The sequence below is a fragment of the Callithrix jacchus genome, chromosome 5, assembly GCF_049354715.1.
Source record: "Callithrix jacchus isolate 240 chromosome 5, calJac240_pri, whole genome shotgun sequence".
Taxonomy (NCBI): Eukaryota; Metazoa; Chordata; class Mammalia; order Primates; family Cebidae; genus Callithrix; species Callithrix jacchus.
The window spans coordinates 20,673,393-20,699,041 of record NC_133506.1 but is presented as its reverse complement, the minus strand read 5'-3'; the positions used below and the strand labels follow the sequence as shown (position 1 = coordinate 20,699,041).

At 36.4% G+C, this 25,649-nt stretch overlaps 1 protein-coding gene across 21 annotated transcripts in view; it reads left to right on the top strand.

The window, feature by feature from the left end:
* Window positions 1-25,649, top strand: part of TASP1 (taspase 1) — a 248,642-nt gene that overhangs the window by 48,739 nt on the left and 174,254 nt on the right. For 19 of the 21 annotated variants that reach the window (XR_013535126.1, XR_013535125.1, XM_078371367.1 and 16 more), the window contains 2 exons: window positions 3,379-3,463; window positions 16,183-16,262. The exons of the other annotated variants lie outside the window; for them this stretch is intronic. Coding sequence is in view for 17 of the 19 variants with exons in the window: in XM_078371367.1 (XP_078227493.1) it covers window positions 3,379-3,463; window positions 16,183-16,262 (165 nt within the window). In the remaining 2 variants the exon portion in view is untranslated. The remainder of the gene's footprint in view (window positions 1-3,378; window positions 3,464-16,182; window positions 16,263-25,649) is intronic. 21 annotated transcript variants of the gene reach the window in all.

Sequence of the window (25,649 nt, the reverse complement as noted above, 5' to 3'; positions counted from 1 at the left end):
TTTTTGTGGTAGTTAAGAAAGCATGGTTCACTTAGTTTTAATTTTAACTTCTTTTATTATGAAATTTTATTGGTATTTAATACAATCTTGTGTGTTTGAAGGCCATTAACATTTCTTTGTGTACTACCTGTTCATACCTCTAGTGTTTTAACTTGTCTTTTAACTTTGTTTATAATATCCTTAATCGTGTTGGAGTTAAACATGTTTATTTGTTAAACTGACTACTTTCTCTTTTGTTTATAATATCTAACTCTGTTTCTAATATCCTTAATCATATTGGAATTGAACATTTTTATTTGTTAAATTTACTGCTTTCTCTTTTGTGGCTATTGTATTTTGTATTTCTTAAAGGCCCTCATAATTTATAAGCGTAATTAACCTGTATTTTCTTCTAACACATGTATAGTTTATTTTTCATTTATCTCTTGAATGCATTGTCTGTCTTTTCTGAAATGACTGAACTACGTAGTTAATTGAATAACAATAACTACAGTTTATTGAATGACTGTAACACCCTAGGCATTGTTCTACAGTGGTTTACATATTTTATTTTATTTTATTTATTTGTGAGATGGAGTCTCACTCTGTCAGCCCCAGCTGGAGTGCAGTGGTGCTATCTTGGCTCAGTGCAACCTCCGCCTCCTGGGTTCAAGTGATTCTCTTGCCTCAGTCTCCTGAGTAACTGGAATTGCAGGTGTGCACCACCACACCTGGCTAATTTTTATATTTTTAGTAGAGACGGGGTTTTACCATGTCAGCCAAGCTGGTCTTGAACTCCTGACGTCAGATGATCTGCCCACCTCAGCCTCCCAGAAGTGCTGGGATTACAGGCATGAGGTATTGTGCCTGGCCCAGTGGTTTACATATTTAAATCATTTAGTTCTCATGATACCCTTATGAGGTCTATGCTTTACAGATGAGGAAACTGAGACACAGGAGAGATTTAGTAGTTTATCTGAGGACATTGTATTAGTCTGGGTAAAACTGGAAGACAGAAACCATGCCGTAATTTAAATATAAGTTTAATATAAAGACTTATTAAGCAGTGATAGGAGAGTAACTCTATAAACATCAAAGAGAACTATAAACATGGGAATACAAATCAAAAATGTATTCTAGAGCAGAGGGAGAATACCCAAAGATGAACACATTTGGAAGTAGGTTCATACCTCATTGAAGAAAGTGTGTCTGTCATCCACCGTATGACAGAGGAATTGCCGGGTTACCCAGGCCAGAGCTGGTCTGCAGTCATTGTGTGAGCAGGATCAATCCTGTGAGGCAAAGGGAAGCTCAGGCTGGGAAGTGGGCACACAGAGGTCAAGATGCTGTGGGAATTAAACCTCCGTTGGGTGGGATAAAGATTGGGCTTTGGCTCGCTTCACAGGCACCCCATGGAACACTTGTTATGTGTGCCTATGGGGCTGAGGAGTGGGTGTGGGAATCAATTACCTGGATAGAGTATGGTCTTATTCTTTTTGGAGCTCTCAGCTATGTTGCTATGGCACGAATCAAGAGCTGGAGAAAATGTGGTGTTGAAATGCTGGAGAAAGCTGCTCCCTGTGGGTGGGCACTTAGCACAGGAGAGTATCACATGGGCCAAAAGTGAAGCCTGGTGAGGAAGATACCCTTTCCTCCTACAGTGTTTCTTCAGTGTCCTGTACTGACAAAGTTTACCTGTTGTGCTAGCTGGCAAAGGAAACATACTTAGAGGGCCTTTGTGTTTTCACACATCAGGCAACAAAGGGTGACTTTGTAGCTGAGAAGCAATAAGTTGCTTAACTAAGCAGTTACAAAGTAGTCTGACTCCTAGGCTTTTACCTCTGTGTTCTTTCTCCCCCTCATATGTAGTTTATCATTTTCCTACTGATTTGAAATACTAGGCATATTATATATTAAATACCTAAATTCATAAGTGTCTGTTTCTGAACTTTAGCTTTATTCTATTCTACTGATACATTTGTTTATTTTGTACTAAACCACTCTTTTTAAATTATAATAGCTTCAAATAAAAAATGATATCTTGCAGGGTAAGTATACCTCTTCATTTTTCTTTTTCAAAGTTTTCTTTTCCTGATTTAAGAGTCAGCTTCTTATGCATCATGGAAATCCTTTTGAAAGTTTTGATAGAGAATTCATAAAGATTTGGATTTATAAGTTAACTTCGAAAAGATTAATGTCTTTACAATATTGAATCATCACATCCAGAAATATATTAAGAACTAGCAAAGATTTGGGCTTTTCTTTTTTTGTTTTGTATTTCATACTTTTTTGTGGAAGATTTAGTATTGAGCTAAATTTCTACAATTGGTTTTGCTTGGAGTCATCTGGTAGCCTTAATTTAAATTTTTATAGTCTCTTTATATCCCACTGATTATTTGTTTGTATTCATAATGTCCTGAAAGATAGACTTAGATTAGTGATGAAAGGTGTGGATACTAGCTGCTTCTGTGTTAAAACTCAGCGCTGTGATCTTGGGCAGGCAACTTAACCCTCTGTATAAATGTTTTCTTATTAATCCAGTAGGATTAATAAGTGTGGTTATATGATAGAATTGAAGGATCAATAGACTCATCCAATGCATTTTAGAATTTGACACTGGGCCTGGAGCATATTAGGAAGTAGTTACTTTCATTGCCGTCTACCATCATTGTCATTGTCATCATCACTGCCATTGTCCTTGTCATTGTCATCCTGACAGTGTTTATCACACTCATACTGTCTTGTCATTTTCCTGGATAAGGACCGTTGCCTCACCTGTACATGCTGGTTAATCCTCCTGGAAACAATCTGAACCACATTGTAGGTTACCATCTTTTACAAACTTGTTCTCCTTTCCCACCCTTACCCAATTTGAAGGACATTTCCCCTGTTCTGTCTCTCTCGAAGGTGACATTAAACATTTTTGGCTTGTTTTTTCCTATTAATTTTTCTCTCCAAGGTCAATTTGAAGCTGTTTATAATCACGTTTATCCTTTAAAGGGGATTTATGGTTTTGTAGTCACTAAATGCTTGGAGGATATATATAGTTTCGATAGTAGGAGAACACCACATTTTCTGTTCATTTTAAAAGCTATTCTGAAACCTATTAAAAAGGAACCTAATTTAAATATGTACTATTTCAATTCAGCCTTTGCTTCTTTACCACATGACAAAACATGAGAATATGTATTTTATATTTGTTATTTTCTTCTACTGGGTATTCCATACATTTTTAAATTCTTATTGCTCATGATTATTAAGGGTTTTCATTAGTATTACTTGATATATCGAAAAAGAATTTCCAAGATATATTCGAGTTGTTTTATTGAAACAACTGCAAAACTGAGTGGGAAACTGGAAGACATTTCTGACATCTTTTTTTCCAATTTTATTTTATAGGAATCAAGAACCCAGTCTCAGTTGCGAACAGACTGTTATGTGAAGGGCAGAAGGGCAAGCTCTCGGCTGGCAGAATTCCTCCCTGGTAACCACTTTGTTCTTCCTGACTTTTCCTGTTTTTAGTGCATTTTTATCCACAGAAGGCTGATGCTGTTGTTTACAAACCAGGTAGCATGCCTTTGAGAAGAAGACAAAGTTTGTTCTGTGATCTTGGGAAGATTTTGTACAACTGATAAAGTCCTGGTTGGAACAGAATATTATGGATTAAAGCAGAAAGGGGATCAGTGCTCAGTTGGGCTCATTTTATTATGAAACTTTAAAAAAACTTTTACACATTATAGTTGGAGTCTGAAATAATTTTTAATTTTGAGAAGTTTTTAGAATGAAAGTATATGGAATATAGTAAATAGCCCTTATGAACCTGAGATCCAGCTCTAGTAATTTCCAGTGTTTTATTCTTCATCTATCTCATGCATCTCAGTTTTTTTCCTATAGGGTTTTTTGGTTTTGTTTATTTTTATTTTATTTTATTTTATTCGAGACAAATAAGATAAAATATTTATTTTATTTTATTTGTCACTCAGGCTGGACTGCAGTGGCACGGTCATGGCTCACTGCAGCCTTGACCTCCTGAGCTCAAGAGATCCTCTTGCCTCAGCCTACTGAGTAGCTGGGACTACATGCATATGCTGCCTTTCCTAGATATTATTTTTATTTTTTGTAGAGGTGGCGTCTTGCTATGTTGCCCAGGCTGGTCTCAAACTTCTGGACTCAAGCAATCCTCCTGTCTTGGCCTCCCAGAGAGCTGGGATTATAGGCACGAGCCAATGTGCCTGGCTGTAGCATTGTAAAGCAAATCCCTGACTACACTGTAGTTTACCCTTAAATAGTTTTCTAAGTAATTCTGTGTTTGCAAAACATAGCCCCTGTACTGTTAGCATGCCTAACAATATTCAAACTTAAGCTTTAATACCATGTCATACTTAGTCTATACTCAGCATGCCTGGTTGTGGAGGTTACATCAATGTTCTTTGTTCAAAGTTGTGGTGACAGTGCTGTAGGAATTACTTTGTTTGATTCTACTGTGTTTTGAAGTCACAGAAAATAATATAGTTAAAAAAAAATCTTAAATCCTTTACCCAGATAGATTTAAGATTTTAATCATATATGTCCCAGTTTAATTATTGCACTAGAGTCAATTATGAAAACATTCTTAAATATTAATTTTTAATATTACAATGTTTTGATAAAGCAATGGTAAGGGAAAGCAAATCTGATTTTTTGAGATTATTTCTAATATGTGTTGGATTGATTTCAGTAGGTTTCCTGATAACTCTGAAAGTGAAAAAAGTGATTAAAATAATCTTTTTTTTTTTTTTTGAGATGGAGTTTTGCTCTTGTTGCCCAGGCTGGAGTGCAATGGCGCGATCTCGGCTCATCGCAACCTCCGACTCCTGGGTTCAGGCAATTAATTCTCCCGCCTCAGCCTCCTGAGTAGTTGGATTACAGGCACGCACCACCACGCCCAGCTAATTTTTTGTATTTTTAGTAGAGACGGAGTTTCACCATGTTGACCAGGATGGTCTCGATCTCTTGACCTCGTGATCCACCCGCCTCGGCCTCCCAAAGTGTTGGGATTACAGGCGTGAGCCACCGCACCCAGCCTAAAATAATCTTACATGTGTTTCTCTCATGATTTATATTAAACCCACGCTATTTTTTTTTTAACTGATATGAAAGTACTAACCCAAAATTTGCTAAGTGTTTGTTCAGTAGGTACACACAGAGTCCTTCTATCCATACCTTTTTAAGGGAGTATTAAGTGCAAAGAGATTGGCTCTGGATTTATATTCTCTGTAATGTGTATTTAAACATGACTGTGTTCTTTCACCCAATATTTCCTTTTGTGTGTAGAACCTAATTAACATGAACTAAACAATTTAGAAGACATGTACCTAGTAGGGAGGAAAAGATGTAGTTGTTTGGTTGGAAAAATAGCATAAACAGTGTAAAAAGTATTTTGAAGTTCACCTACAAATCTATCATAATCCCATTGCCCCACTCCTCATTTACCAAGCAGATTCTCAAATTTGTATGGAGGAATAAGCATTCAAGAATAGTCAAGGCAGTTGTAAACAGCTTAAAGAGTTGGATGTACTTAATGGATAGCATACTTTTATATAATACTATAGTAATTAAAACAGGTACTCCAAGTCTAGAAGCCCTCAGTGCACGAGGGAATTTGGTCTATGATAACAGTATCATTTCAAATCATTGTGGGGAAAAAGAATGGTATATTAAATAAATTGTGTTGTGACAATTGACTGCCTAGTCCAAGAACATTAAATTCTGATGTCAAAAAAGTGTAGTATAAAAATACTAGGGAAAAAATATGGAAGCGTATTCTTACGACTATGAGGCAGCAAAAAATTTATTAAGATAAAAAATAAACCTAAGTATTGAAACATATGACAAGTAAAGATATACCTGTGATACAACTGAAGATACTATGATCAGAATTAAAAGACAGTATGTCCTTTGGAACTGAGAAAAATTATTTGCAGGATATGTTACAAAAAAAAAATTATCCAAAGTGTTTATGAACTATAAAATATCAATAAGAAAAAGACAACCCGAATTTTAAAAATTAGCATAGGATATAAATAGGCAATTCATGGGAAAAATTAATGGGATGTAAATACATGAAAAGTTGCTCAATAATATTAATCAAGGAATTATTAGTTAAAAAAAAGGGCAATGTTTTAATCTTTTTTAAGTAGCAAAGTTAGCAAAGACCAACAATATACAGTATTCAGGGCATAGAAGAGCAGGTTCTTCTGCTGTTGATTGGAACATAAACAACCAGTTGAGAGACATTTTGATGTTATTCAAACAACCAGTTGAGAGACATTTTGATGTTATTCATTAAATATAAATTGAAAATGCACGTTGTATGCTCCAGCATTTCTATCCTGAGACAAAATGTCTTCACAAGAAGGCTTGTACAGCACAAGAAGGCTATAGCATTGTTGCTTGTAGAGTATAAACATGTAAGCTACCTAAATATCCATCAGTGGTTAAATAAACTGTTTTCTAGTTATATTATTAGATATCTTGTGTCATTAGAAAAAAGGAGAGAAACATTTGTGTATGGCACCATGGCTTACTGTTAGAATTAATTTACTTGAGCTGCCTTAACAAAATACCTTAGATTTAGTGACTTAAACAGTAGAATTGTATTTCTCACAGTCCTGGAAGTTAATAAGTCCAAGATCTAGGTTTCAGCCTGTTTGGTTTCTGGTGAGGGTTCCTTTTCTAGCTTGCCTTCTCACTGTGTTCTTACACTAGAGATGAGGGTGTAGGGAAGGGGTTGTTGAGAGAGAAACATTTCCTTCTCATAAAGACACTAATTACATCAAGAGGATCTTACCCTCATGACTTCATCCAACTGTGATTATCTCCCAAAGGCCCATCTCAAAATATATGACATTGAGGGCTAGGGCTTCAACAAATGAATTTTTGGGTGGACACGTTTCAGTCCACAGAAATAGATCTCTACATTGTAGAGTAAATAAATCAGGTTGCTGATGATATGTTCATTTTCACTTCTATTTTCTTAAAAGAATTACAAAACAATATGATGCGCATTTGTCCTCTGCCACCTAGGTTAGGAAATAAAATACCACCAAAAGATTTGGAGCTGCCTAGACTAAACTCTGCCAGTTTACATTTCTGCCTATAGTGTCTTGTGATCATTTAACCAAACACTTACCAGGAGTAATATATTTTTAAAATCTTTAAAAAGTTAAAAGGGAAGAAATTTAACATGTACTCCTTTTTCTTTCCACTGTCCTACATGCTCTCCCTGACCCCCATCTCTGCCCTACACCTGGGTAACAATAATCCTGATTTTAAGCTTTTCTCATTGCCATATAGTCTTTCATATTGTTACAGCATATACAATACTCAGATTTTCTGTGGTTACATAAATATGTGCATAGATGTACAAAAAAGACTTGTAATGTGGGTTTACTACACCCACTGTGATTACTGCAGGGGAAGAGGGAAGAGGGACTAAGATGAGGAAATTGTCAAAGGGGACCTATGCAGTATTTTAATATTTTACAAGGAGAAAACATGTGGGAAAAAGTGATGGCTACCTCTTTATTAAAATAATATTATATAATAATGCTACACCTGTCTGGAGTGAGCTGGTTTTCTTTTTTAATTTTTTTAAATTATTATTATACTTTAAGTTCTGGGGTACATGTGCAGAGTGTGCAGGTTTGTTACATAGGTATACATGTGCCATGGTGGTTTGCTGCATCCATCACCCCATCATCTACATTAGATTTTCTCCTAATGTTATCCTTTCCCTATCTCCCCATCCCCTTCTGTCCCTTCCCTGGTCCCCTTCTCCCCAACAGGCCCTGGTGTGTGCTGTTCCCCTCATTGTTAAACACCCACTTATGAGTGAGAACATGTGGTGTTTGGTTTTCTGTTCTTGTGTCAATTTGCTGAGAGTGATGGTTTTCAGCTTTATCCATGTCCCTGCAAAAGACGTGAACTCATCCTTTTTTATGGTTGCATAGTATTCCATGGTGTATATGTGCCACATTTTCTTTATCCAGTCTATCACTGATGGGTATTTGGGTTGGTTCCAAGTCTTTGCTATTGTGAACAGTACCACAATAAACATATGTGTGCATGTGTGTTTATAATAGATTGATTTATAATTCTTTGGGCATATACTGAGTAATGGGATTGCTGGATGAAATGGTATTTCTAGTTCTGGATCCTTGATGAATCACCACACTGTCATCAACAATGGTTGAACTAATTTACACTCCCAGCAACAGTGTAAAAGCATTCGTATTTCTCCACATCCTGTCCTGCATCTGTTGTCTCCCAATTTTTTAATGATCGCCATTCTAACTGGTCTAATGACCAGTTATGATAAGCTTTTTTTCATATGTTCTTTGGCTGTATAAATGTCTTCTTTTGAGAAGTGTCTGTTGATGTCTTCGCCCACTTTTGATGAAGTTGTTTGTTTTTGTCTTGTAAATTTGTTTAAGTACTCTGAAGAGTCTGGATATTAGCCCTTTGTCATATGGGTAGATTGCAAATTTTTTTTTCCCATTCTGTTGGTTGCCGGTTCACTCTGCTGATAGTTTCTTTTGCTCTGCAGAAGCTCTTAAGTTTAATTAGATCCCATTTGTCTATTTTGGCTTTCGTTGCCATTGCTTTTGGTGTTTTATCCATGAAGTCCTTGCCTATGCCTATGTCCTGAATGGTTTTGCCTAGGTTTTCTTCTAGGGTTTTTATGATGTTAGGTCTTAAATTTAATCTTTAACTCATCTAGAGTTAATTTTTGTATAAGGTGTAAGGAGGGGATCCAGTTTCAGTTTTCTGCATATGGCTAGCCAGTTTTCCCAACACCATTTATTAAATAGGGAATCCTTTCCCCATCGCTTGTTTTTGTCAGGTTTGTCAAAGATCAGATGGTTGTAGATGTGTGGCGTTATTTCTGAGACCTCTATTCTGTGGAACTAGCTGGTTTTCTCACAAAAATAATTTTTTATGTTTTTGAGTGTTTTGATATTGTAGGTGTTTTACATTTTCTTTTTTTTATTTTTAAATTAAAAAATTTTTCTTTTTATCGCTAGATTTGGAAGCTGAAAGTGTTTTACATTTTCATATGAATTTTAGTGTTTTTCAATTTCTATAAATAGTCTGGCAGAATTTTGATTAGGATTTTAATACATGCATTTATCAAGGTTTTTACTTTTATAGTTTCAGTGTATAGATCTTGTACAGCATTTATTATGTTTACACCTGGTCCTTCATTCTTTTGATGCTGTGGTAAATGGTGTATTTAAACATGTTTATTTCCAATTGTTCATTGTCAGTATGTAGAAATATGATTGATTTTAACATATTGACATTTTATGATGGGAATTTGGTAAATCCATTTGTTTTAGTTTCATTTTTTATAGATTCCATAAGATTTTCTTTCTTTCTTTTTTTTTCTTTTTGATATGGAGTCTTGCTCTGTCACCCAGGCTGAAGTGCAATGGCACGACCTTAGCTTACTGCAACCTCTGCCTCCCAGGTTCAAGCAATTCTCCTGCCTCAGCCTCCCGAGTAGCTGGGATTATAGGCATATGCCTCAATGCATGGCTTATTTTGTATTTTTAGTAGAGATGGGGTTTCTCCATGTTGGTCAGGCTGGTCTGGAACTCCTGACCTTAGGCGATCCACCCGCCTCAGCCTTCCAAAGTGCTGGGATTATAGGCATGAGCCACCTTGCCCAGCCAAGATTTTCTATATAAATATGTCTCCTGGGAATGAATATAGTGTTATTTCTATTTCTATACTGGATTCTTTTAGCTAATTTTTTTTTCATGCTTTATTACATTGGCTGAAATATCCAATGCAGTGTACAGTAGAATTATGAGAGTGGACATCCTTCCCTTGTTTGTGATCTTAGGGAAGAAGCATTTGGTCTTTCATCATCAAGTATGATGATTGCTGTAGGTTAATTACAGATGCTTTTGATCATTTGAGAAATTTCCCTTGTTTTTATTAGTCCATGTTTGTACTGCTATGAACAAGTACCTGGGACTGGAATTTATAAAGAAAAAGAGGTTTAATGGACTCACAGTTTGACATGGCTGGGGAGGCCTCACAATCATGGCAAAAGGTGAAGGAGGAGCAAAGTCACATCTTACATTACATGGTGGCAGGCAAGAGAGTGTCTGCAGAGGAACTGCCCTTTATAAAACCATCAACTCGTATGAGACTTACTCACTATTCAAAGAACAGCATGGGAAAAACCTGGTCCCATGATTCAATTACCTCCCATTGGGTCCCTTCTACCACAGATGGGTATTATGGGAGCTACAATTCAAGATGAGATTTGAGTGGGGTTACAGCCAAACCACATCACATAGTGTGCTGAGAATCATAGTAGAAATAGGTGTTGTACTTTGTCAAATGCTTTTCTGCATCTATTGAGATGATCTTATGATTTTTAAAATTTAATTAGCTAATTTAGTGATTTGTTGATTGATAAAGCAGCAGTTGCGTTTCTGGGATAAATTCTACTTGGTATTTGTTTTATATATTACTGGTTTCAGGTTGCTAATATTTGGTAAATAATTTTTTATCTATGTTTATGAGTGGTATTGGTTTATAGTTTTCTTGTAATAACTTTGGTTTGGGTTCATTTTGCCTTTTGAATGTGTAGGGATATATATTTCATCAACTTCGGGAAAAAATTTCTCATCTCTTCGGATACTTTTTTCCGAATCCCTGTCTCTTCTATTCAGAATTCTGATTACACATAAATTCAGCCTCTTGTAGTTTACAGATCTCTTTGATGATTTGTTTACTTTTTTCATTTTTTTCTCTCTTTGTTTCATTTTAAATAGTTTCATAGTTTCCACTGCTGTCTTCAGTTTACTAATTATTTTTTTGTCTATTCATTTAATGTCTAGTTACCTGCTAAGTCTATTCAGCTTGTTTTTTATTTCTGACGTTGTTATTTTTATCTCTACAAGTTGATTTGCATCTTTAAACAAATGTCTTCCATGTATCTACTTAACATGCTTAAACTTGCCTCTAGCTTCATGAACATATGTATAGTATTTTAACAACTATTTTAATATCTTTGATAATTCTACCATCTTTGTTATTTATAGATTGTTTTCAATTCAGTGACTTTCACTTCATTACAGGTTACATTTTCCTCCTATTTTGCGTGCTTGGTGATTTTTATTGGGTTTCAGAGATTGTGAGTTTTACCTTTTTGGGTGCTTTGTATTTTTGTATTTTAATAACTTTTCTTACTTTTATTCTAGGATGTGGCTAAGTTACTTAAAAACAGCTTGAGCCTTTCAGGTCTCACTTTAAACTTTGTTACATGAGATGGGAAGTATTTGGCCTTGAGCTAGCCTTGCTATTGAGGTTCAAAGTATTATAACAGATGAACCTAGAATAAGGCCTTTGCTTTCACTGGTAGGAGCAGGAGCTGTTCCTGGCTCTATCTGAACTTGGGGACCTTTTTTTTTAGCTTTCATTGTATTTGTTCCAAGGCTTTGGGTAATTTCTTCTTAAACATGCACTGATCTCTATTTAGCTGAAGACCAGAGGGATACTCAGCAGATCTCTAGAGAACTCTCTGTATGCAGCTCTTTCCTTCTGGTACTCTCTTTTGTGAACTCTGGCTATGTGGCCTCTCTGGATGCCCAACTATGTCACTTTAACTCAGAGGTACTGCTGGAGCTCCTGTGCTGTGGTTTAAAACACTTTAGTAATGAAGGTGAGCCCTACGATTGCAGTAAGGCAATCACAAGCTTTTCTTTGTTTCCTTTCTCCAAAGGATCACTGTCTTATGTTACCTAATGTCTTATTTCTGAAAAATGTTATTTTCTATATTTTGTCTTTTTTTTTCACTGCTTCAAATAAGAGGCTTTGTTCCCTGTTACTCCATCTTGTCCAGAAGTAAAAATTTCTCACATACCTGGAAGTTCACTGTTTATTATAGAAATTAGATGACTAGCAATATTTGGAACACATGTAAATAAGCTCAAAGTAAAAACATGATAAATTTGGTTATGTTGATTTAGGGTACTCAGGGAACTTTTTTTTTTTTTTTTAAACTATATTACATTTAGGCAGTGAACTCTAGAGTTTCTGCCATAAGAAAACACCTTAATACCATAAACTAGGTAGCTTATAAAAAATAAAAGTTTTGGCTGGGCACTGTGGCTGACGCCTATAATCCCAGCACTTTGGGAGGCCAAGGTGGGTGGATCATGAGATCAGGATATCAAGACCATCCTGGCCAACATGGTGAAACCTCGTCTCTACTAAAAATACAAGGATTAGTCGGGTGTGGTAGTCCCAGGCTGAGGCAGGTGAATTGCTTGAACCTGGGAGGTGGAGGCTGCAGTGAGCCGAGACTGTGCTACTGCATTCCAGCCTGAGTGACAGAGCAAGACCCTGTCTCAAAATAAATAAATAAATAAACATAAAAAAATAAAGTTTCTCACAATCCTGAAGGCTGGGAAGTTCAAGATCAAGGAGCTGGGGAATTCATTGTTCCGTTAAAGGGAGGATTCAAGAGGGCTAATCCTGCTTAAGAGGGCTTCACCCTCATGGCCTGATCACCCCCAAAAGGCCCCACCTTCTAATAGCATCCCAATACTTTGGGGGTGAGATTTCAGACTATGAATTTTGGGGGAATACAGTTGTATATGTTAGAACATTCCAATAATGAAGAATTTAAAACAAAGTTCAAAAGAGAACAGTTATAATTTGGTTGTTACATGTTATTCCAAATACTGCAAGTTTTTATTTGCATTTTATATGTTGTTAAGCTTTAAATAATCAATAACCAAAGTTATCTTTCTTCAGTTTTGTCTATTTATGATGAGCAAAGAAGTGAGATAAAATAGAAATCAGTTCTAGAGTCCAGATAATTAGTTATGTTCTCCTATGTCTTTCTCATTGAAAACAATGTAATTTGATCATTGGGGCTCCTGAAGATCCTTAAGTGCTTTCTGACTCACTAACTTACACATTTTAGACTGATTATAGGGTCATGGTTCTTTGAAAATGGGAAGTTCCCATCCATGAGAACATCCATGAGATTGTAATTCATATCACCATATTTGCCCAGATAGTCCATTTCAGGGTGTTTTCTCTGTCAGCATTTGCAGCTCAGTTATTGAGAGTTTTTTATTTATTTTTATTTATTTTTTTAGACAAAGTCTCACTCTGTCGCCCAGACTGGAGTGCAATGGCATGATCTTGGCTCACTGCAACCTCTGCCTCCCAGGTTCAAGTGATTCTCTTGCCTCAGCCTCCCGAGTAACTGGAATTACAGGCATGCACCACCATTCCTGGCTAATTTTTAATATTTTTGGTAGAGACAGGGTTTCACCATGTAGGCCAGGCTAGTCTCAAACTCCTGACCTCAAGTGATGCACCTGCCTTGGCCTCCCAAAGTGCTGGGATTACAGGTGTGAGCCACTGTGCCTGGCTGAGAGTTTTAATTACCCCACCTCCATGCTGGTTTCGGTAGAGTGTTGCTTTTTGTTTTATAACCATTTAGATCTGCTTTAATGTAAATGAAGATGGGTATAACACAGGGAAAATGCTGTTCATTAATCTAGGGAAGTTCAACATTCTGTTATTTTGTTTAATATCTTGCCAGTTTTTATTTAATGTTTAATATGCTTCAGGCACTGTTCTAAATGCTTGAGATATGTTGATGAAAAAACCGAGATCTCCACCATTATGAAGCTTGAAGCTTATAAGGAATTTATACAGAAATAAACCAATAGATACAATATGTAAATTTTAAATTATATAATATGTTAGAAGGTGGAAAAAGGTAAGAGCAGGATAAGGGGATTGGGCGTACTGGGTAGAGGAGTGCAGGGTATTGGGATGCATTTTTAAGGAGGCCTCATCAAGGAGGTATATTTGAGGATAGGAATATCCCATTTGGGAACTATGGAAAGAGCCAGACAGAGTGAAAAGTCAGGGTAAAGACCCTGAGGCAGGAGCCTCCTTGGTATGTTCGAGTAGAGTACACAAGGTGGCAGGAGGAATAAGAGATGAATTGGGGAAGGGGGAGGATCAGATTCCATGGGAGCTCATAGATTTTTAAAAAGACTCTAGTTTTTACACTGGTCCTCATAAGAGGTTTTACAGTATTTTGAAAGAGGAGTGCCATCACCTGACTTGTATTTTACAAGGATTTTAGGGTCTGGTGTGTTGAGAAATGACTGGGGTCATGGGGTCAGGTGGTATAGGGCAAGGCAAGGCAAGCATAAGAACAGTGAGGCCACTGCAGCGTTGTAGGTATCAGATGATGGTGGCTCAGACCAAGGTGGTAGCAGTGGAGGTGGTGGAAGCGGTCAGATTCCAGATATGTTACAAAGGTAGAGTCAGTGGGACTTTGAAGTAGATTGGTGTGAACCTTTTCTAGAAGTTTCCTCCTTGGTGAATCAGAAGAATGCTTGAGAGAAATTTGAATTGGTACTGCATTTAATGTTTGGGAATGTGATTTTTTTGTGTGACATGTCAGTGTAGTTTTTAGTAAAAGCTTGTGCTAAAATGATTTCAAAAGCAATTATATTTTGTGTGATCATGACCTACTATACAATAATTGTTTATATTAAGGAAAGGGTAGATATTTAGTATGCTTATTCATAAGATGATGTCCAAATATTTGCCTTCCCATGAATATTTTACAATGTCTGAAGTATTTAAAAATTGTGTAGTTGACAGTAGCAAATTGATTTTACTTAGAATCAAACCTTGGAATGATTAAAAAATATAAGATAAAGCTAAATATTTTGTAAAATGCTACTCTCTGATTCCAGATACTGGAATTGAACCCAAAATGACCAGTGGGAGTGCTGAGAATACTAGATTCAATTGCAAACTTTTGTCTTGATCATTTAGTTTACTACTTCAGCTTCTCTTTTACATCTTCTCATGAAGAGAATGATTTCTTTGATCAGTTTTTTTTCCTAGAAGGGGGAACTGCTAAAAATGCCATCAGGACAGATATGCATCCAAGTTCCTATTTCAGTTATCCTAACATTTGAACTTTATGTGACAGCTTTTCTTTGCAGTGGATTTCATTTTGCACAAGAATAGGAAAAACTGTTTTCTTAGCATCCTTTAGAATTTTATTTTTTAAGGAATTTTGAAGAGGTAAAGTTGTTCTCATTGGCCTTCTCTCCTCTCTATTAAAATACTCCCTCCATCCCCATCTTTATGTATATTAGAAAACAGTTATTGAGGTTAACCATTTAGTTCTTATTTGGATATGTTTTTGAGGGTCTACTTAGATTTTGTTTTGCCAGTCTGTCACTGGTCTTATTAACAGTCAAGTCTTACGACTTATATGTGTATTACTTTTAGTTTTTAATGTTGGAATGATTTAAATAGCAGAAACCAAAAATAGGGAGTGGAAAACTAACAAGTAGGCACAAGTTCAAGGAATCCATTACTAGCTGGCTGAGATCGTTAAGAAGTTGGCTATGGAAGAAGTTGAAGTGATTAATTATTATGGTAACTGCTTGCAATTACTGTTTCCTTAGTTAAATTACTTAGAGAATGGGATAATTATCCTACATGCTATTTGAAATCTTTGAAAACAAGTCTTTTATATTTAGTTAGCTGTATCCTTTTATCCACTTTGTTATGTTAAAACTTACGATTTAGTACTTAAAAGTTACTTTTGGGACATATCATAGTACTTACCACAGTAAATATGATTCTGAGGGTTATGTGTATATTTCTATTGCATCAAGGCTTAGAAATGTAAGCATACATGTTTGGGCATTTCTAGATGTACCCACTAACTTTGGATGGATCCAGGTATTGTACTAGGCAATAATCTGAAGACATTCACTTAATTGTAAACTCTTAATTTGATTAACCAATCTTGTGACATTAACTGAGAACCCTGTTGGTCCAAGATAAATCTTACTATTTTCTACTGAGAAGTCAACTATTTTTACATCTTATTATGTTGATTTTTGCCAATTTTTACTTATGAGTTATTGCAAATGGTATTGTAACATTCCAATTGTAAAATTTCTGATTTGGGGAAATTTTTTCAGGAATTTTTTAGCATGCAGTCATCTTCGAGGTAAATCTGGAATTATGTCCATATGCAATACTTTTTTTCAATTGCCTTACCATATTACCTATATTTATTGAATATGTAGGAGAAGATAACGCTGTCAATATTAAAAATAATTTTTCTGTTGTTAGCTTTTTAGTTGGCGAAGGAGCCTACAGATGGGCAGTAGATCATGGAATACCCTCTTGCCCTCCTAACATCATGACCACAAGTGAGTAAAAACTTAAAAAAATTAAGCTATATGAGCATATATACCTAAAAGTATAACATTGCTTCTGTTATGACCCATGTAGTCAGATATTTATGGAAGAAAACTTATATGTTGAAAGATTTATAGTTAAAAGATACATAGAAAGTTATTTCATTTTAAACCACCTTTACATTCCTGATGTCTTCTCACTGCTTCCTTATACTTTTATAAAAGGATTGCTAAATGATCCCTTTTAGAGATTATTTAAAATAATTACTACTAATAAAACCATAATACCACCCTTCAATGAGAGAGATGGAGAGAGAGAAAGAGAAGAAAATATAAGTCAGTATTTAACAATCCTTGAGCTGAGGGAAGGCCTTTTAAGATACAAGTGCAAGGGAAGGAAAAACAAAGGTGTGACTACACAAGTGTTAAACTGAAAAATAGTTATCACAACTATGACAAAGGGAAAAATGTCCTTAATCTGTGAAGAAATTTACCAAATTAAAAACAGCACATATACAAGTAATTGTCTCATAGAAAAATGATTAAAAGTCATAAGTAGATGATATAACATAATAGGCAAATTCAAATTAAAATGAGTACATGTTAAATTTGTTCCCTTTTAACTTTTGAAATATTTAAAACATATTACTCCTGGTAAGCATTTGGTTAAATAATCATAATACGTTGTAGGTGTAAATGTAAATTGGCAGAGATTTTTAGCTGGCAACTAAGTAGTTTAGATAAAAAGTGTGAACAGCCTTGTTCTGCTTCTAGGAACCTGTCATTGGAGATATACACAAAGATTTATATAGAAAGGTGCTCAAGTGAGCATTGTTAAGGATATACAAAATTTTGAGAAAATCGTATACCTAACACAGAGGAATATGAGTAAATAAATAATCATATATTCTTATATTGAAATGTTATGAAGTAACTAGAAATTGTTGTGAAGACTAATCTCTGATAATGATTAAATCTAACTAATGACTTTGAAAAAAATGAAAAATGAAGTTATAAATATGTATAGGTTTGTCTATATTACATACCTATTTAGAAAATAAATCTTTGCATAAAATGAGAAATATTAAAAACATACACTAATTATTTTTGAAATAAAAGTTTTATTTTTATCACTGAAATCTAAGAATATATTTAAATAATCAAATGAAAAAATGAGGATTAGCTCCAAGGAAACCCAGTTAGTTAAATAGGGTATAATTAGCCAGGTGTGGTCGTGCACTCTTGTACTCTCAGCTACTTGGGAGGCTAAGGCAGGAGAATCCTTTGAGCTTAGGAGTTTGAGGCTGTGGTGGGCTATGATTGCACCACTGTACTCCAGTTTATGTGACAGAGAGAGACCTTGTCTCTAAAAAAAATTTATATTCAGAATGAATATTCATGTACTGCTGAAAATTGTAACATAGGGAGGCTAGAGGGAAGAGAAATGTGTGTGTAGCAGTAGGGCTGGAATATGAGGGTTTTAAATTCTTATGATCACTGTCACTAATTATGTCTTACAGTCTTTCCGGTGGAACTTATTTTACAGTCCTTAGGCAAAGAAATTAGGTCATCTGTCAGTTCCCTTTTTTCCCCTTGGAGACATGCCACCTGGCACCCTCCAATCTAGAGTCTTACTAGATCTGCTTTGTGGCTGCCATCCTGGACTGTGCCTTGCTTCACCTTGTGATTTCCTTTGCCTCTCGCCAATATCAGGTTCTCTGTTTCCTGGATCTCATGTGTTTTTCTTTCTTGTTTGATTCCTTATTCAGTACATGCGAGACGGAAAATGATTTTAGGTTTTTGAGGAAATTGTTCTCTTATCATTTGGTTTCCAGCCTTGATTATGCAAGACTCACAAATGTTGTGGTGTATTTTTTTCTCTTTGGAAGGAAGCTCTTAATTTCCATTTTGATTTTCACAATGAAGCATCTTGCTTGGGGCAGCTTTTTTTTTTTATTCTTTATGTTGAATACTCATTTTGCACATTCAGTCTGGACATTTGTATGCTTCAGATTTGGAGAAATTAAAAGAAAATTTTGGAGTAATTTTTTTCTTCATATTTTCTATATTTTATTTTCCTAATACCTATTTTTTAAAGACTTTTAAGTTTAGGGGTACATTTCAGGTTTGTTATATAGGTAAACTCATGTCACAGGGATTTGTTGTACAGACTATTTAGTCACCCAGGTATTAAGCCAAGTACCCTTTAGTTATTTTTCCTGATCCTCTCTCTGTCCCACCCTTCACCCTCAGTTAGATCCCACTGTCTTTTGTTCCCCTCTATGTGTCCGTGTGTTCCCATCATTTACCTCCCACTTACAAGTGAGAACATGTGTTATTTGATTTTATGTTACTGTGTTAGTGTGGTAAGGATAATGGCTTCCATCTCCATCCATGCTCCTGCTAAAGATATGATCTCATTCTTTTTTATGGCTGCATAGTATTCCATGGTGTATATATACCATATTTTCTTTATCCAGTCCACCATTGATGGGTATTTAGGTTGATTCCATGTCTTTGCTGCTATGAATAGTGCTGCAGTGAACAAATGCATGTATGTGTCTTTATAACAGAACAGCTTATATTCCTTTGGGTATATACTCAGTAATGGGATTGTTAGGTTAAATGGTAGTTCTGTTTTTAGCTCTTTGATGAATTACCACACTGCTTTCTACAATGGCTGAATTAATTTACGCTCCTACCAGCAGTGTATAAGTATTCCTTTTTCTCCACAACCTCACTAGCGTCTGTTATCTTTTGACTTTTTAATAGCCATGTTGAGTGGTGTGAGATATTATCTCATTGTGGTTTTGATTTGCAGTTCTCTAATGATCAGTGATGTTATCTTCTTTTCCACCTTAACCCCTGACAGCCACTAATATATTTTCCATGTGTATAATTTTGTCATTCATTCATTCATTCATTCATTCATTTATTTATTTCTCTCTCTCTCTCTCTCTCTCTTTCTTTCTTTCTCTTTCTTTCTTCTTTCTTTTCTTTTCTTTTCTTTCTTTTCTTTCGACAAAGTCTTGCTCTGTTGCCCAGGGTGGAGTGCAGTGGCATGATCTCAGCTCACTACAACCTCTGCCTGCTAGGTTCAAGCAATTCTCCTGCCTCAGCCTCCCAAGTAGCTGGGATGACAGGCACTTGCCACCACGCCCAGCTAATTTTTGTATTTTTAGTAGCAGCAGGATTTCACTATGTTGGCCAAGCTGGTCTCCCAACTCCTGCTCTCAGGTGATCTGCCAACCTCAGCCTCCCAAAGTACTGAGATTACAGGCATGAGCCACTGTACCCAGCCAATTTTGTCGTTTCAAGAATGTAATATAAATAGTATCATACAGGCTGTGACCTTTTGGTATTTGCTCTTTTTTAAAAATTTTTATTTTCCTCCTCACTCTAACTCTGGAGATAACCAGGTTGTGTTTCTCAACAGCTTGTTTTATTTTTATTTTTTATTCTTGAGTGTTCCATGGTATGGAGGTACTGCCACTAAGTTTAGCCATTTACCCATTTATGTCTGGGTTGTTTCCAATTTTTGGCTATTTGGTGTAAAGCTTCTGTAAACATTCTTGTACTTTTTCTGTAGTTCGTTTTAAAATTGTGGTAAAATACACATAACATAAAGTTTACCATTTTAAACATTTTTAATGGTATAGTTCAGTGGCTTTAAACGTTTTCTTTTTTTTTTTTTTTTTTTTTTTCCTTCTTGAGATGGAGTCTCGCTCTGTCGCCCAGGCTGGAGTGCAGTGGTGCGATCTCGGTTCCCTGCAACCTCTGCCTCCTGGGTTCAAGTGATTCTTGTGCCTCAGCCTCCCGAGTAGCTGGGATTACTGGCACGCACCTCCACACCCAGCTAATTTTTGTATATTCAGTAGAGACGGGGTTTTATTATGTTCGCCAGGATGGTCTCAATCTCCTGACCTCGTGATCCACCCTCCTTGGCCTCCCGAAGTGCTGGGAGCACAGGCGTGAGCTGCTGCGCCTGGCTGCTTTAAATATTTTCTTATTGTGGAACCTAACCATCATCTATAGAACGCTTTTCTTCTCATAGCACCAAAACTGTACCCATTAAACAGTAACTTCCCATGTCCCTTCCATCTAGGTCCAGGCTAGGTCATTTTTGTCTCTGTGAATTCTGCTTTTATAAGTGGAATCGCCTGATGTGGTGGCTCACGTCTGTAATCCCAGCACTTTGGGAGGCCAAGGCGGGTGGATCACAAGGTCAAGAGATCGAGACCATCCTGGTCAACATGGTGAACCCCGTCTCTACTAAAAATACAAAAAACTAGCTGGGCATGGTGGCACGTGCCTGTAATCCCAGCTACTCAGGAGGCTGAGGCAGGAGAATTGCCTGAACCCAGGAGGCGGAGGTTGCAGTGAGCCGAGATTGTGCCATTGCACTCCAGCCTGGGTAACAAGAGCGAAACTCTGTCTCAATAAAAAAAGAAAAAAAAAAAACTGGAATCTTGGAGTACTTGTCCTTTTGTAATTGGTTTATTTCACTTAGCATGATTTCTTCAAGGTTTATCCATGTTGTAGCATGTGTCAGAATTTTTGAGGTTGAATCACATTTCATTGTATGTATATGCCACATTTTGTTTATCTATCCATTGATGACTACTTGGGTTACTTCTACCTTTTGGCTGTCATGCATCATGCATAATGCTCCTGTGAACATGGCTATACAAATATCTGTTTGAGTCCCTGCTATCATTTTTTTCTGAGTACCCAGAAATGGAATTGCTGGATCACATGGTTATTCTGTTTTTAATTTTTTGAGAAGCTACCATGTTGTCTGTTTTCCATAGTGGCTGCATCATTTCACATTCTATCAGCAGTGCACCAGAGTTCCAGTTTCTCCACATCCTTACCAATACTTGTTCATTCCTTTTCTTTTTTAAAAAGAGTTGGCATCCTAATGGGTGTGAGTTGGTATTTCATTTTGATTTTGATTTGCATTTCCATGATTATGCTGTTGAAGTGTTTTTTCTTGTGCCTATTGGCCGTTTTTATATGTTGCTTAGAGAAATGTATATCCTAGTTCTTTGCCTATTTTTCTATTAAGTTGTGTTTCTTGTTAAGATATAGGAATTCTTCGTATGTTCTGGATATTAACTCTTATCAGATATGACTTGCAAATAGCTTATCTCATTCTGTCATTTGCCCTTTCACTACATTGATTATCTTTCCCTCCACTGATTGTGTCTTTTAAATTTTTATCTAGGTTTTTCCTTTTATTGTCTCTGTTTTGGTACTATATCCAACATTTCCCTCTATGTTGTTTTCTAATAGATTTATAGTTTTAGCTCTTACATTTAGGTCTTTGATCCATTTTGAATTAATTTTTGTATATGGTATAAAGTAGGGGTCTAACTACATTCTTTTGCATGTGGCTATCTAGTTTTTCAAACACAGTTTGTTGAAGACTATTGTTTCCCTGTTGAATGGTGCTAGTATCCTCATCAAATCATTGATCATATATATATGTGAGAGTTTATTTCTGAACTCATTATTGCATTTTTCTGTATAACGGCCTTTATGCCATTTCTGTACTGTTTTTTTGGTTTGTTTGTTTTTGTTGTTTTTTTGGGGGGTGGGGGGATGAAGTCTCACTCTGTTGCCTAGGCTGGAGTGCAATGGTTTGATCTCTTCTCACTGCAACCTCCACCTCCTGGGCTCAGCCACAGCATGCCTCAGCCTCCTGAGTAGCTGGGATTACAGTGGCCCACCACCACACTCAGCTAACTTTTTTGTATTTTTAATAGACAGGGTTTCACCATGTTGGCCAGACTGGTTTCAAACTCCTGACTTCAAATGATTCATCCACCTCAGCCTTCTAAAGTGCTGGGATTACAGGCATCAGCCACCAAGCCCACCCTCCATTCTGTTTTGATTGCTGTAGCTTTACAATAAGTTTTGAAATTAGGAAGTGAGACATTCGACTTTTTTTTTTCCCCCAAGATTATTTTGATTATGTAGGGTCCCTTTAGATTGTATATGAATTTTAGGATTGATGCTTCTATTTCTTAAAAAAAAAATACCGTTGGGATTTTGTTAGGGATTACACTGAATCTGTAGATTGCTTTAAGTAGTACTGACATCTTAACAATATTAAAGCTTCCAGTTGATGAACACAGGTTGTCTTTTCATTGTTAATGTCTTTAATTTCTTTCAGCAATGTTTTGTAGTTTTCAGTGTACAAGTCTTTTGCCTCCTTGGTTTTAGTTTATTTATTTCTTTTTTTTTTTTTTTTTGAGACAGAGTTTCGCTCTTGTTACCCAGGCTGGAGTGCAATGGCGCCATCTCGGCTCACCGCAATCTCCGCCTCCTGGGTTCAGGCAATTTTCCTGCCTTAGCCTCCCGAGCAGCTGGGATTACAGGCACGCACCACCGTGCCCAGATAATTTTTTGTAATTTTGGTAGAGACAGGGTTTCACCATGTTGACCAAGATGGTCTCGATCTGTTGACCTTGTGATCCACCCACCTCGGCCTCCCAAAGTGCTGGGATTACAGGCTTGAGCCACCGCGCCCGGCCGGTTTTAGTTTATTTCTAAGCATTTTATACTTTTCGATGCTATTGTAAATGGGATTGCTTTCTTAATTTCTTTTTTAAATTGTTCATTGTGAGTTTATAGAACTGCAACTGATTTTTGAGTGTTGATTTTGTATCACAACTTTGCTAGTGTATTTGTGTGTGTGTATCTGAGGGGGGCGCGGAGATCTTTAGGATGCTCCAAGTATAAGATCAAGTCATAATTTTATTTTTTCCTTTCCAATTCGAATGCCTTTTAATCCTTTTCCTTGCCTAATTGCCTTGGCCAGGACTTCCAGTACTTCTAGGACTTCTAGTTCTAGTATTTCTAATATTAGGTTTGGACTTCTAGTACTTGAAGTGGTGAAAGCACATGTTCTTGTCATGTTTCTGATTTCAGGGGAAAGTGTTTCAGTCTTTCGCCATAGAATATAATGTTAGCTATGGGCTTTTCACTTTTTGCTTTTTTATGTTGAAGTAGTTTTTTTCTGTTTCTAATTTTTTTGATGTTTTTATTATGAAAGAGTTTTGAATTTTGTAACATGATTATTTGTGCATCAATATATGATCATGCTGAGTGAGATGGTTCATGTCTATAATCACAGCACTTTGGGAGGCTGAGATGGGAGGATTACTTGAGGCCAGAAGTTCAAGACTGGCCTGGGCAACATAGTGAAGCCCTGTCTCTGCAAAAAAAAAAAAAAAAAAAAAATCATATGGCTATTTCCTTTCATCCTGTTAATCAGTGGATGTATACCATTGATTTTCATATGTTGAATGACCTTTACTTCTTAGGAATAAATTGCACTTCCTTATCGTGTATTATCCTTTTAATATGCTGCTGCATTTGGTTTGACAGTATTTTGTTGAGGAATTTTGCATCAATGTTCGTAAGGGGTATTTGTTGGTAGCTTTCTTATGGTGTCTTTGTATGGTTTGGGTATTAGGATAATGCTGGCCTCATAGAATGACTGAAAATGTTTCCTCTTTGTTAATTTTTTTGGTATTTGTTGGTTAAATGTTGGGTAGAATGCTTCAGTGAAACCATGAGTCTGAGGATTTTTTTTGCCAGGAGAGTTTGGATTATTGATTTGCTCTCCTTACTAGTTATGGGTTAATTCAGATTTTCTGTTTCTTCATGATGCAGTCTTGGTAGGTTTTGTGTTTTTGGACTTTGTTAATTTTGTTTAGGTCATCCAGTTTTTGGGTATGTAATTGTTCATAGAACTCTCTTATTTTATTTATGTGTGTTTGGTGTGTGTATGTGTGTGTGTATACACATGTATGTATATATACACATATATAGGTATTTACACACAAATATACACACATACATGCATATATAGATACAGTTTATTTTTTTTTTTGAGAGACAAGGTCTTGCTCTGTTTCCCAGGCTGGAGTGCAGTGGCACAAACATGGCTCACTGCAATCTTGACTTCTCAAACTAAGATGATCCTCCCACCTCAGCTGCTGGAGTAGCTGGGACTACAGGTTCATGCCACCATGCATGGCTAATTTTTTGTATTTTTTTGTAGAGACAGGGTTTCACCATGTTGCTCAGGTTGGTCTTAAACTCCTGTACGCAAGTGATTCACCCACATTGGCCTCCCAAAATGCTGAGATTACAGGCGTGAGCCACTGTGCCTGGCCTAAAATACTTTTTATATTTGAAGAATCAATAATAATGTGCTCACTTTGATTTCTGATTATAGTAATAGTCTTATTTTTTCTTTTTTTTTTTTTTAATTTTAATTTTAATTTTTATTTTTTTTTGAGACGGAGTTTCGTTCTTGTTACCCAGGCTGGAGTGCAGTGGCACGATCTTGGCTCACTGCAACGCCTCCCGTGTTCAAGCTATTCTCCTGCCTCAGCCTCCTGAGTAGCTGGGATTACAGGCGTGTGCCATCACGCCCAGCTAATTTTTGTATTTTTAGTGGAGACAGGGTTTCACCATGTTGGTCAGTCTGGTCTCGAACTCCTGACCTCGTGAACCACCTGCCTGGGCCTTCCAAAGTGCTGGGATTCCAGGCGTGAGCCACTGCTCCTGGCCTTCTTTTTTTCTTAATCTAGCTAAAGATCTTAAATTTTGTTAATCTTTTTCATGAACTAGCTTTTGATTTTATTTTTCTCCATTTTTTTTTGTATTATCTATTTTATTTATCTCTACTCTTTATTTCCTTTGTTCTGATAGCTTTGAGTTTAATTCTTCTTTTTCTAGTTCCTTAAGTTTTAAAGCTAGGTTGTTGTTTGAAATCTTTCTTCTTTTTTTAAATTTTGTTTTGATTTTTTTTGAGACGCCGTTTCGCTCTTGTTGCCCAGGCTGGAGTCCAATGGCGTAATCTTGGCTCACTGCAACCTGTGCTTCCTGAGTTCAAGCGATTCTCCTGCCTTAGCATCTTGAGTAGCTGGGATTACAGGCATGTGCCACCACACCCAGCTAATTTTGTATTTTTAGTAAAGATGGGGTTTCTTCATGTTGATCAGGCTGGTCTCTATCGCCTGACCTCAGGAGATCCACCTGCCTTGGCCCCGCAAAGTGCTGGGATTACAGACATGAGCCACCATGCCCGGCTGAAATCTTTCTTCTTTTTTAATGTGCATATAGCCGTAACATTTTTCCTTTATAAGCCTTTTGATGTACTTTGTAGGTTTTGGCATTTTAATTTTTATTCACATCTAAGCATTTTCTAATTTCCCTTGTGATTTCTTTCTGTATTTTAATTTACACAATTTGTGCATTTTCCAGTCTCCTTCTATTAATTTCTAACTTCATCTGTTTTAGCTGGAGAAGATACATGATACAATACCTATCTCTTACAGTTTATTGAGATTTGATTTGTGCTCACACACAAATGGGACA